The 13794-nt window shown below is 43.3% G+C and overlaps 1 protein-coding gene across 14 annotated transcripts in view; it reads right to left on the bottom strand.

Annotated features, from left to right (window-relative positions):
* The window catches only part of itpr1b (inositol 1,4,5-trisphosphate receptor, type 1b), a 110459-nt gene that overhangs the window by 7284 nt on the left and 89381 nt on the right, over positions 1-13794 (bottom strand). For all 14 annotated transcript variants that reach the window (XM_084062155.1, XM_084062162.1, XM_084062167.1 and 11 more), the window contains 7 exons: positions 11129-11304; positions 10271-10435; positions 9204-9393; positions 7917-8009; positions 6587-6735; positions 5143-5308; positions 3626-3786 (listed from right to left, as the gene is read on the bottom strand). In XM_084062155.1, the coding sequence (XP_083918281.1) occupies positions 3626-3786; positions 5143-5308; positions 6587-6735; positions 7917-8009; positions 9204-9393; positions 10271-10435; positions 11129-11304 (1100 nt within the window). The remainder of the gene's footprint in view (positions 1-3625; positions 3787-5142; positions 5309-6586; positions 6736-7916; positions 8010-9203; positions 9394-10270; positions 10436-11128; positions 11305-13794) is intronic.

The following is a 13794-nucleotide window of genomic DNA, read 5'->3' as shown; positions in this document are numbered from 1 at the left end:
CTAAACAGGAATGCACTCCATTGGTCTCCTTTTGCAATTTGTTATATCAAAGGTGTCAGTAAAATGTTTGATTAGTCCTTTCCTACCCTATCACCTCCATAAATCTTAACTAACTTAAGACCTTGCGCTTTCACTTGCTGTGAGTAAATTCAGCTGTCAATGCATCTTTAATTGCAACAACGGAGGAAGTCAAGCCGAGCAGGAAAGTCTGTTGTTACTTTATAGTTGGCATTGACAATTTGATGTGCATTCACATCAAATTGTAATAGATTAATTTTTGAAAGAATGAATCAACTTCCAGTTTACCAGTCTTGCCACCAGAACAGCGATTAAGTATTGATAAACGTCACATTCTGACAACTTTGAGACATCACCTGCAGACGTCGAAATTACACTTTGATTTCAAATACTGACAATTAATCTAACAACATTTAATGGCTCGGACAAACGTCAAACTCGCACACCTTGGCGTGAAACGAGAATTTGTTGAACAACACAATCAGGGGTGGCAACCATGACTTACGCTGACTGTAAACAAAATCTAACTTCTGTGTTATGGACATTGTAATACATCTATTTCATAATCATAAGGTCTGTGATAACTGGAACATTTTGTGGAAAACTTAATTCGCTATAAGTAATGGAGGACCCTGCTTGAAAAAAGTGAATCTGAGGGCTGTTAAGGATGACTTTATCAGTTGGCCGGTAATTGGGGTCTTTCACACCATGCATACCCCCTCTGCTAGGGGTCTCCTTAAACCTGGCGTGTCCCTGACAAGCTCAGTGGGGTCGAAGGTTAATGTGAGGAAGGATGGGGTAGGGTGAAGGGTTAATCTCAAATCAGGTGGTTCCTCACAAGACCTAGAGCAGCCCACCACATTAGGATGGCTAGGAAGTCTCCAGGAGGGAGACCAGGGAACTGGGACAGATAGCAACATAAGCGTGTCAAGAAAGTGATAACTTCTGAAACAGGGGCTTTCCTGTGGCTTTTTTTTTTCACGAACGGAAAAGATACTGAAACAACATGTCTTCTTTTTTTATACTGTTTTAACAATAAAATATTTTATGATAACTATTATTAGATTACTATTATTATGTGTAAATAATTTGGTGTGACATGATTCCATAATTCAAAAATGTCTCAATGTATTCAAATGAAAGGGTGTTTCTTTGAGGCCAATAATGTACAGTCAAACACATACGTCTTTGTTAAAAGGAAGGGGCTGGGTACATTAGCCTTGAAACCGGACAAATCTGACAGAGCTAAATCATTCCGTGATTCCTCTGGCCATGCCAGGCTATAGGGGTCCATGGGCCCAGAGCAGTCATTGGCTACAGCAAGCAGACATGGCTGGGGTTTCCCCACACTGCTCAGCAGCAATCATGAGGTTACCTCCTGGTCTGGCAGTCATCGGACAATGTGCAATAGGGTGGTGTGTGTGTGTGTGTGTGTGTGTGTGTGTGTGTGTGTACGTGCATGTGTGCGTGCGTGCGTGTGTTGACTAAGCCTAGGCATGGCTGCTTTGGGAGATTAACACATACCATGCCACCGGCAGGCTCTGTTTGAATGTTAATTCTCCATACACAAAGCTGACAGATGTGATAAGACTTTGGAGGGATTCAAGGTCACGGAGGCAAGGATTACATAATGCAATGTGGGTGCTCCTGGGCCAGATGAGGCAAGGAGTTATTATCAATCACTTGAAAAAAGAAAGAAAGAAAAAGCAGCTCCTTCCAAACCCATCGAACCTTATAAACGATCAGAGTCACAAAGTGCAGGCAGCACTGTTCAGGACTTAAGGTCAACCTCAGTAAAATCAGGTGGCACAGTGGTAAAGTAGCTGCCCACCACCACCACGAAGTCTGGGAGTTTGCATCCACCGTGGTGAATCCGGCTTTGTCGAGTGTCTATACGAACACAATTGGCTCGTGTTCGGGGGGAGGGAAGCCGGGCGGGGAGGGTGATATTGCAATTGTTACTGCATGTAATCCTACGGGCTGGGGCGGCACCTGTCAGCAGGGAGAGTTGGGTGGGAGGAGTAGGACGAAGGCTCTACGTCCTTCCGGTGGGGGCTCCTTACTGGCAGGTGTGTCAGTAGGATACAACACACAGAAATGTGTGAGTATGAATGACTAAATTAGGGAGAACAAAGGGGTAAAAAGCAAAAGAAAATTGTGTCAGGTGTTACTGTGAGGCTACAGGCATGAATAATATGAAGCATACACCTACTGTACAGTAACATCATCTGCAGCTGGGTGCAGAGTAACAGAGTTCTATTTTCATGAGGGAAGAAGATTGAGAATTGAGGAGTTGAATAAGCCCAGATATCTTAGCTTCCTCCTGTGAGATGAACATGCAAAATTATGTTTCACATACCAATAACTGGCATTGGAGCCCTGCGCTCTTAGGATGTACACTACAGAACCTTGACTGATGCCTGTTAAGGATAAGTACTGAGAGACTTATATTCACTATTAATAGACTGTTGATAGACTGTACATACATATATATACACATATATATACATATATATATATATATATACACACACACACACACACACACACACACACACACACACACATATATATATATATGCCATTACTCCACTAAAATAAATATGCCTGAGTCGTGTACACTACCTAAGACTACTTATCGTAACACAACTACATGTGTAAGATTTGCAACAAACCACCATAACCAAGATGACGGCCCCATTGATGCATCACTCCAATGAGCAGCAGCAGCCAAAGCGGTATCTACGACTACGAGTATATATATATATATATCTATGGAGCAAAACTAGCCAATTGGATGCAAGCTGTCCTTCCAGTGACAAAAAAAGAAAATAATACAAATCATTCAGTGACTCTATTAGTTACACCAACATTGTTAAGGTGAAGTAGTGTTGTTGGTGAAGGTTATAAAGATCGATATGTCTGTCTCTTTCACAGAGACAAATGCATGCACGGATTGCACGCACACAGTGAAGTTGTGGCTCATTTTGAAGGTTATGCAACCACTGTTCCTGTTCTTGTGGTGAGAAGTTTACATTAGTCAACTATAACTGACCACACGATCAAATGATAGACTGACATTATGAATAGTTTCCAATTCATATTGCATCTAGCTTTCCAAGTTTCCCCACTTGATAATCCTGTATTCAAGTGGCACTTCCTGGAGGGAAAACAGACACCAAATCTAACCACTATGTTCAACTATGTTTTATTATTGGGTCAAAGAAAAGATAACTCTGAATGCCCAGGTGCAGTACAAACAACAATTCAACAAGTAGAAAAATAAAGTCTGTACATCTGTAGAAAAAACTCTGCTACAATTTATTTATTGTGGTGAATCGGGAATTTAGACATTCAAAACATTCACAGCAATAAAATAGCAGAGCTTTTTCTACCGATGCGCAATTAATTTTTTGACTTATTATTGGGTCAAGCCTTTGGTGGAGATTTGTGCTCCAGTGTGCACCTTTCTAGTGTTATCTTATGACTACTTTGCCAAAAAGTGTTGCAAATGCATATTTTTTGTTGTAAGATGAAGAATAAATCTGCCTTTAACTGAGTGAGTCTACTTTGGGGCACGTTTGACGACAACAGTACACCTCCTTACCCTGATCATCTCGGCCACATAGCTCTCAGGGCCTGTGTACTCTGTGGAGTCCTTCACCTTCACCAGGACAATGAAGAAAAGGTAATGCCACATGTTGTGTTCCACTTTGATGTGCTCTTCAAAGGTCACCGTCTTGTTGTCAAACTTGTCTCTTTCCAAACCTGAGAGTGAAAGTATATCAGTGAGTGCACATTTAGGACACACAGATGAAGAAGTGCAAACAGAGATATGCATGTATGCAAGCAGACCCATACATGCACACGTGCATTCCTCTTATACCTTTAGCGCAATAAAAATACACTTTTTTTTTATGGTGAAGAAACACTGTTGGTGTGGCAACAATGACAAACACATTTGAGTTAGTGAATGACTGTTGTGACCTTTGTCACAACAGACTGAACAACAAAACCAAGGGGAAGTAAGGCCATAAGGGGGCTGACAGGCGTCAAAGCATCTAGACGTCTGCCCTTTCCACGTTTCCAGGTCAGTATGAAACAATCTTTAGATGCCAGTTCAACCCTCAGACTAACTGAGGCCTGCAAAGACAGCATTTCCCCCATTTTTCATTTATCTGAGCCTACCTTGTATGCGGCATTGAAAGAATTCCGGTAGCCATATTGCATTTGAACTCTGACGGAAAATTGACGGAGCTGATCGCAAAGGATGGTGAAAATGGTGGTAAAAGACACAGAGCACGTCACGCAGGGGGGAGTTTTGTGTGCGAGTGACTATGCAGTCTAACATGGTCAATAGCCATATGGCAACAGGAAGAAAACACACTCCTCCACAGCAGCACCAGTCATGACTAACCAACCATTCTGGGAAGAGGAGGCGGTTGTTGCGTTGTTGACACTACCAAGAAAAACAGCCCCCATTTTGCAAGGCAGCCTCATGCAAGGCTGCAACGCTGCAGTCACACGCTCAATCAGGGATGGTTTTTAGACCAGACCACTCCTTTGGTTTCTTTGTCACTGTCCGCAAAACAACCCTTATCATTCAGAGCACTGTAGTAAACCTGGAAAACATTTCCGAAACCTTTCAAAAATTGCAGATCTACAAGCTCACGACGCGTCACGATGCGGTCAACTGTGAGCTTATACATTGCCTGTTTTTGAAAGTTGTATAGAGCTTAAGTGGTTAATCATAGGCAAATCTTTTTTAAGAGTTGCTATGCAGTGGAGACTGGATGGTTGTGTGGTGTGGTGTGCGTGTGCGTGTGCGCGCGCGTGTGTGTGTGTGTGTGTGTGTGTGCGCGTGTGAGGGAGCAGGGGGTGGCTGGCTGTTGTGGGTGGCCTTAGCAGAAGACATTTTCCAAATGCAATAGTACTAAATATTTCAAGTGCATGTGCCTCACTCTGCTAAGGTGCAAGAATGGCTCTCTGACTAGATGGTATTTTTCTCAACCCATTTATATACCATACTTAGACCAATGGGACTCCAATCCCAACGGTAGGTAAGTAGATGGTACCTGTAGATGCACTAAACAGAAAAATACATATACACTGCAGATTCCTCACCACAGATAAAGCACGTCGTTTTCAGGACTTCCTCCTTCTTCTGCTTCTCACTCCTCAGGTCGGCGAAGGTATCGATGATGACACCAAAGATGAGGTTGAGGACAATAATGATGACCATGAAGAAGAACAGAAGGTCGTAGATGACTCTGACTGCAAACAAGGGTTCCTGTCAAGGCAAAAACAGGAATATGTAGATGAAAGAAGATCCACCAACAACGAAGAAGAAGATAAATACTACACTACACTAAAATAACTCCATCTCTCTCTATACAGCATGTGTGTGTGTAACCAGGGGCGGATGGCCATTTGGCATACCGGCCATATGCCCGGTGGGCCGCTGGGTCAGTGGGCCGCTGGGCCACCCAAAAAATATATTTTTCTGCTCCCGTTTTAGGATTATTACGGTCATTTCCGGGTCGCGTGGCCCAACTATTAGTTACGTTAATGTTTGGGCTGGGCCAGGCTGGGCCTGGGACGTACGCACACATATATATATACATACGCACGCACACATATATATATATACATACACATATATATATATATATACACACACACTGTATATCATGGAAAAAAGCTTTTTCCATAATGTAACATACAGCAGTTACAGTAGATGAGTCTGATTTAAAGCTCCCTCCAGTTTCTGGTTTTCAATGTTTTTCAGCTGGGTATTGAATTTGATGCTAAACTTTGACTCCAGATGCATCACAGACCATTTTTGACGATTAAGTGCATTTTCAACGTGAAATAAAAAATTCCAAGCTCCTCTTGAAACACTATTTTGGCTCCCATCAGTCCTACTGACGCACCCACCTGCTAGCTACAAGAGATTGCTGCCCACCTCAAACCGCTAGTCCTCCAGGTTGTCATAGTGTAGCTGTTGCTAAGGCGCAACGTATAATTTCAAACCGCAACTCCACACGTGGTTTGGCTGAGATTATTAGCAGTGAAAACAGGAAATAAAATTTGCTTTAGGTTTGCTTTTTGTGATTCTTAATCTCAGCGGTTCTCAAAGTGGGGTCTGGGGACCTCCAGGGGTCCTTGAGGGGGTTCCAGGGGGTCCCCAGCTAAATTAGTTAAAATACTGTACCATCAAACCATTTTTTAACCACTTTAGACCTATATACATCAGCTATTTGAAAATAGCCGACAGCTCACATGCATTTTGAGCATGTAGACTTGCTATTTTCAAAAACTTGGAATGCTTGGAATTTTGAATATTTAAAGCAAAGTTTAACAACACGCATCTTGTATGTGGCACAACATATTTTCATATGATGGCCCACAGCCAAATATATAATTCATTTGGGGGTCCTTGACATGAAAATCTTTTAGAACCACTGCACAGTCTGTGCAGTGGAGTAAATTAGTTGTAGATTAGTAGTAGTAGTAGTAGTAGTGGTGTAAATTGATTGTCCAAGCGGTCCTGCGCTTTGTACTGTACCTCCTTGGATGGCCTCCGCAGGACATCCCCGACACCTCCTCCGCTCCTCAGGCCGTGACTTAACACAGTCACAATGCACATGATCAGAGAGTCACACACTCGCTCCTTCTCCTCGATGACCATCGCTGATGGCTGGGTAGCGATGGCAGCTATGAAGGGACAGCAACACGTTAACACGTCAGTTCCATGTCAACATTGGGTCGATTGTGGACGCCACAAGCAACAGAAACTATTGCCTAACGATGTCTATTTGCGTTGTTGAGGCGCACAGTTTCCCTTTAATGCACATACAGTATCGTCCAGGCCAGACGGTACCATGACATCATATTGATGACATCAGAGTACTCCATATATGGGGACTTTTTTGTACAACCCCCGATCCGACTCAATTCAACTGGTCAAACGGTCTCCATATATGCCCATATATGGGTATATCGGTCGAATTGACGCTTCTGGACAACCGGATCTCCTTCATATTCCCATATATGGGCGTATAACAGCACACTAACTACATAGCGCACATTTGGACCTGAATTTTATAATAAAGAATACTTTATGGATTTATCCCATCCACCAACTGGTTCACCATACAGGACACAACTGGATATACCACTGGGAATTTTCCCGAATCATCACCACGAAAACAAGTCAGCAGACCAGCATAATTAGCGGGGCATGGTGGGGAATGGTGGTGATGGATAAAGAAGCCTCGGTAAGGTCATGCTCCAGACGGTTTGTGGAATTTACATGGTTGGCTGATCATATTAAGGCAGTGCATGGGTTCATGGTAGTGTTTTCTTCAGAGGTCAGTCGGTTTGCTAGAACCCACTGGTTGTGGTGAGAAGACTTCCATGCCCTGGCTGAGAGGACCCTATGACCTGCATGTGCTTGACAGTAATTAACCCCTTGACCCCCCCCCAACCACCTCAGCAGGTCTCAGCCCCAGTCCTAGACACACGAGGAATGTAAGCCCCCTATGCTGCACGCAGCAGCCCCTAGTCCCCACCAGAACATGTGTAATCCCATGATCAACCGGCTGCCAGGATTTATACAGCTAACCAAGACTCTGGGAAGAAGAATCTGCTCCAGCTGAGGTCATTGGGGACACAGAAACCTTCACACACTCGATATATATACTTATTTATATACATACACATATACATAAAATGCATATACACGCGTGCACACAGAAATATTTTCAAGACATGTGAATTCACACTCAAAAGAACTCTTTGACTCAGTCCTCACAATGCCTCTAGCCCCATCGCTCCAACTCACATGTGGAGTATATAAATGCATACATTCATAGGACAAACTCTAACATACTTACCATCCACCACAGCATCTGCTGAGCAGTTCTCTCCATTCTCTTTCCGACAGACTCCACCAGAGAGGAACTCTCCCACCATACTGGCACCATGCTCTTCTCGTGGGCAAGATAGTAACAGAACAAAATGTACTTAATGTTAAGTACATGGAAGTTTAGAAAATGATTGTGGAATGAGACAACCAACCACTTATTATATATATTGCAAAGTGGTTACATGTAACAAGTGGCATAAGCTACGCTAGCATGATAAACTGCATCTACCCCAGGGTGGGGATAGAGAGAGCAAATCGTATGACTTTTGTTCTTTGCCCATCAATTGATTGAATCAGAATCAGCTTTAATGTCACATCACAGGTTTACAGAAGTAAAAAAGTAGGTGAAATTAGTTTCCGTGCATAGTTCCCATCGTATCGTTATTTCCATAGAAAAAAAGAAAGGGAAGAAGAGAGGGGGGGGGGGGGGCTAGGGGGAAAGGAGATCAAACAACAAAAAAAAGGTTATCTACATATTTACACATGGTACCTGAGATAAGATATAAAGGTGTGTGAGTAAGCTTGGCAGCGGATGTATACTGTCTGTGCATGATATACTTATGGACATTAGTTAAGGTTGATTGATTGAAGTGAGCAACTTTAAAAACATTTATTGTCTTCTGCTTTAGAGGCATTTTCACTTTGACTGGCTATTTTGACAGATGATCCAGGTCGGGTCGGATAATCTGCAACGCTGCAGAAATACATGCTGCCTTTCAGCTTGAACTTGACTGAGGTCACCGAGGGCGGGTGGATTAGGTTCATTCCAGTCAAGGGAGCGTCATGTGACTCCAAGGGATGTAGTTATAGAACAATGGTTCTCAACCTTTTCAGGCCGCGACCCCCAAAAAGAATCATATTTGAACTGGGGACCCCCCACACCCTAATAAACACTTGGAATTGTAGGAGTTGAGACATTTTGTTTGACTCGGTTCCACAGATAAATATTGTTAAAATAGTAGATCTACAAGCTCACAACGCCTCACATTGCGAGGCGTTGTCAGCTTGTAGATCTGCTATTTTCACAACGTTTGTATAATTTGACAATTTGGCCAATGTTAGACCAGTTTTTAGAGCAGTTTATTTCTTCCTTTTTAGGAATTAAAAAGATCTTAAAAGTGATTAAATTGTCACTTCACTGTCGGACCCCCCCCCCAAAAAAAAAAATCATATGGGGACCCGACCCACAGGTTGAGAACCACTGTTATAGAAGAACTCTTCTATAACAGTGGTTAGAAGAACTCTTTGAACATACCGAGGGTCTTGTTGGGTATTCTGTCCACGGTCAGGATGAAGTCGTCTTGGAAGAAGATGTAGCCCACTATAGAGAAGAGGTAGACGAGGATGAGGGCCAGCACGGCCGTCAGGACGATGGAGCGGCCGTTGCGGGTCACACTCTTGATGACGTTGAGCAGGGTCTCCTCCCGGTAAACCAGGTCAAACAGCTGGGCCACAACAAGAACAGAGGGGAAGATTCACACTTAATCCATATGAGCTTGTAGATCAGCTATTTTTAGCGGCGCTAGCCGCTCTATACCTTTAGGTATAGAGCGGATCCTGCTCTATACCTGACTTTGTCCGTGTTCACCGTCAACGTTCTGATTGGTCAGACCCGTCAACGTTCTGATTGGTCAGACCCGTCAACGTTCTGATTGGTCAGACCCGTCAACAAAGTGATTGGTCAAGCTTCACGTGACACATGGCTATAAACACATTATAAACACATATCGATGACAAAATGTATCAAAGGCGCCGCTACCTTCACACAGGGTGTGATTTTTTAAAAAATCATGAACATTTTTGCAATTTGGCCGATTCTACAAATGTCTAAATCCTAACAGTTTTTTGAAAAAACTTATGTTGCTATATCTGTGGTTCTCAAACTCTTCAAAAATAGCAGATCTACAAGCTCGTGCTTGTATATCTGCTATTTTTGAATAGCCAAAGAAATGTAAAATGACACAGATGTGTTCCCAGTCTTAAAGGGTCAACTAAATTTGAACTTGGTGTCCCTGTTTTGTGCAAATCATTATTGGCAACAATGTTCAAAAGTTTGGAAAATAATCGATCTACAAGCTCACAGCTTGTCGCCATACACTTGTACTGTAGATCAGCTATTTTTGTGTGACACCATCATTTCTCGAAGTATAAAATAGCAGGTTAATAGTGAGGATTCTATATTTTGTGTGTGTAAGGAAGAGTAAGGTGGGTCAATCTATATTGAGTTGCATCATTGCCTATATGCAGGCCTAACATGTGCCTTAATGTGCTTATTACGACGTGTTTTTGTGTCATAGATAACAGGCATGCACACTCGCTTACCAGCAGGCTGTAGAAGAAGACGTGGACGAAGACCCCCAGGCTACAGATGATCAGATACAGGAGATGGTATAGGAACTCTACATCCATGATCATGGCCTTGTAGCCCCGCGTGAACGTTCCCCGGTTCCCCACAAAGCTCATTAGGAAGATGACCTTGTTACCCACCTGTAGCCCCGGGGAACACAGACGACAGGAACATGTAGAAACAACAGCCACATTGAGATTGAGCAGGAAACACAGTCAAGACAAGACGAAAAGTCTCCCACTGTCTATGAAAAGCTGCCTTAATAGCAATGACCATTATTTACTGTACAACTCTTAAACTGTACATGCAATTTGAGTGTTAAGTCCAAACATAGCCGTGCTGTGGGGTCTGCATGGTTCATACACAACTACTCTAAAGCTGCTTGCAAACGATTACTCAATGCTGTGTCAAGCCATTCATTTTCTATGTGGAGAATTTGAGGCCCAACAACACACTTGCCGTAAGGCACCGCTTGAAACGTCTGCCGAGTTGTGACATGACACTTAAAGTTGAACTCGTTTGAACTTTGACTAGTTTAGGCTGGATGACCTATTCTATATTAATGGTGAAAGCTTATGTTGCAATAGCAACACCCAGATTTGGTGCGTCAACATTCAATGACTTGTGGCATGCAATTCAACTTGAGCTCAATTCTTGTCATGTGAAAAAGCCCCTTAACACTTACGAGTGACATTGAACCTAAGGTCCAGGGCAACAGAGGGCTGCCTCGAGAGACCCTATGTAAACAAGTGGCCCACTTTCACTTTACAACACAACATCAAATGCTCATGCACATTTGCATGGCCCGTCCCAACACACAGACAAAAACTCACGTTGAAAGCCCCAAGCAAGAAGAGGGTAGGCTCCAGGCCCACAAAGAAGATCAGTCGTAAGATGGTGGAGGCGATGAGGGCTCTGATGCCGTGGGGCTGAGGCAAGACAATGACAATCGCCAGGGACACCAGCATGGCTGCCCACAGCAGGGCAGACAGGTGAGGATCCAGGGTACCTGAGGGCCATGGAGATAGTGGAGTGAGATTGTGAGTGGGTGCAGGTAGTAGAAATCATATAGCCGTAAATGTACCTCATATTGGGTCTACGATATTTATAATTCTACCACATTTGGCAGTATACAGTTATAGCAAATGCTGGCCAGTGTGGGTGACATTAGAACATTTATTTTCAATAAAACAGTACAAGCTTCGACAGTAATTTCTTCAGGTGGGAAAAAAATATATAATTCACTCATAGTACAGATTTGAAAATGTCACTGAATGTGCTTTCAGTGTATTAGATGGAGTCCATCCTCAGTTGGAACAATGAACAAGTCACAGATCAATCGTCCCTCCAGCTGTGGGATGTAGTCTATCCTCAGTTGGCCTAACAACAAATTGGCCAATCGCAGAGCAATCATCGCTCCAGGCTATGGGATAAAAAAAGCTTGCGCTGAAAGAACAATGGTGTCTTTTTCTGGAAACTAGCTCCATTTCACCAGAACCTTCTAAACAAAAGTCCAGTCTACACCAATGCAACTAGTCGCAACTTGCAACCAGTTGCAAGAAATTGCAGCGGTCTGGACTGATCAGTTGCAGACCGGTGCCATTGGGGATAATGGTTGCAAGTAGTTGCAAGGAGTTGCAGTTGCGAATCATTGCTGTGGACTGGGCTTAAAGGTTCTTACACACATTTATCCAAACTGTTGTTTGTGCCATGAGTACATCTACACACAGTGTGAATATTACACAGCGATAAAGTGAGGCAATTTCTATTCAGAACTGGCAGGGCACTGCGTCAGGCACCCAGAACTAGAGGCAAGCAAGCTGACACTATGGGAGCCAACCCAGGGCAAATCCAGGAAAGGCAAGAAGAGCACCACCTACGTAGATGCACTGTGGCGCGACAGCTTAGCTAACAACACTGTAGAGCTCAAGACCCTGATGTTAGATAGGAGAGTATGGATAGTGTGGAGTCCCAAATCAAGTTGGTGTTGGCTAGACCACACTCTCGCATCGCATCACTATTCAGAACAAAGGTACATTTTTCACTGTGAATAAAGGCATAAACCTGTATGATTGAGGAATCAACTATAATAGGTTTAAAGCAAAGTACTCAAAGGAAAGTTTTGCATAAGTTATTCGATACAGCCCCGATGTGTAAAGTCCTTAACAGAACATTATCAGATTTAATTTTAGGCAAAAACTTTTAAAAATAGGCAATACGGTTTTTCAATCTTGATTAATTTCACATTTAACAGCTAGGTTAAAAGTTTGTTAACAATATTAACCCTTTCGATAGAGGAAACATTCAACAATTTAATTGCAGACTGAGTGGGAAAGTGTCACTGCTTCCTGTATCGTTGTTTCAAATGAATAGCTGTCCAGCACACTCATCATCATCAGGTCTCCTGCTCTGCAACGAGGGCGGTGCCATGCATAGAGCCAATCAGATTCCCCAAACTTCTCCATTTAGGTCGGTCCAGTGCTAAGGGCTCGGCTTCAGACAGCAACGAGCCTATTTGGTGCAGGTCCCTGGTAATGGCATCGATCCATCGAGTGCGAGGGGCACCACTGGGGCATTTCCAGCCAACGGCTTTTGGGTCGAAGTGAAGGATTATATGTGTAGGGTGTTCGGGGGGGGGGGGGGGGGGGGGGCTTTTGACAAGGCCGTACCAGCGCATTAATTAAAAAAGTAAAAAAAAAACTTCTGTTTTGGTCCAGACATAATACTAGTTGTTTTTTTCGGGGGGGCTTTTTATAACTTTTTGTACCTTTATTGATAGTGAAGTGAAGTTAGACAGGAAATGGGGAGAGAGAGAGATGGGGAGTGACACGGAGCAAAGGCCGCCGGGATTGGGACCCCAACCGAGCCTTGCTTTCGTAAAAAAACAATCCAGGTTTGTGCTGTGTATCAAGATGTTGAGCTAAACTGTCCAAGGTACATTCCTAACGAGGTCTAAAAGTGGTTGATCCATCTATATAGATAAAGAGGCAATGAACCAGGTATTATTATCAGGCTTTATTTTATTATCGTCTGGCTGCCCTTCTAAATACTTTCACTGACGGAACATAGCCAGATCCATTCCATTTCCAGATGAGGCAAAGCAGACACAGCTTTTGGACTTTGTGAGCGTGCTGTGCACGTGTTTATGTTTTTATGTAACAGTAAGAGTGACGCAACAGAGGGTTAGCATTAATACGAGCATGCCAGGCACCAGCTCAATGCCAAGTCCCAAGCCCCAGCCAATAACAGCAAGATTTTCACTTTTCACACTGTGTGTGCGCATGCATTTGTCCAGTTGGACATGAGGTTAGTGAGGTATTCTGTATCCCAAGGCTCCACACAAAGACTTTGACCAACTCCCACCTTTGCCCCTTTCCCGCCCGAATTCTCCACACCTCTCCATGTAGGGATCACATGACAGGTACTTGTTACATAACCCTAGCAGGCTAAAAATATTCTTGGCTACAGCCAAATTCACAAAGGAAGTTCTAGCAGTGAT

The sequence above is a fragment of the Gymnoscopelus microlampas genome, assembly GCF_963454915.1.
Source record: "Gymnoscopelus microlampas genome assembly, chromosome: 7".
Taxonomy (NCBI): domain Eukaryota; kingdom Metazoa; phylum Chordata; class Actinopteri; order Myctophiformes; family Myctophidae; genus Gymnoscopelus; species Gymnoscopelus microlampas.
Note: the sequence above shows the minus strand (reverse complement) of the source record. Positions and strands in the feature narration are given on the sequence as shown.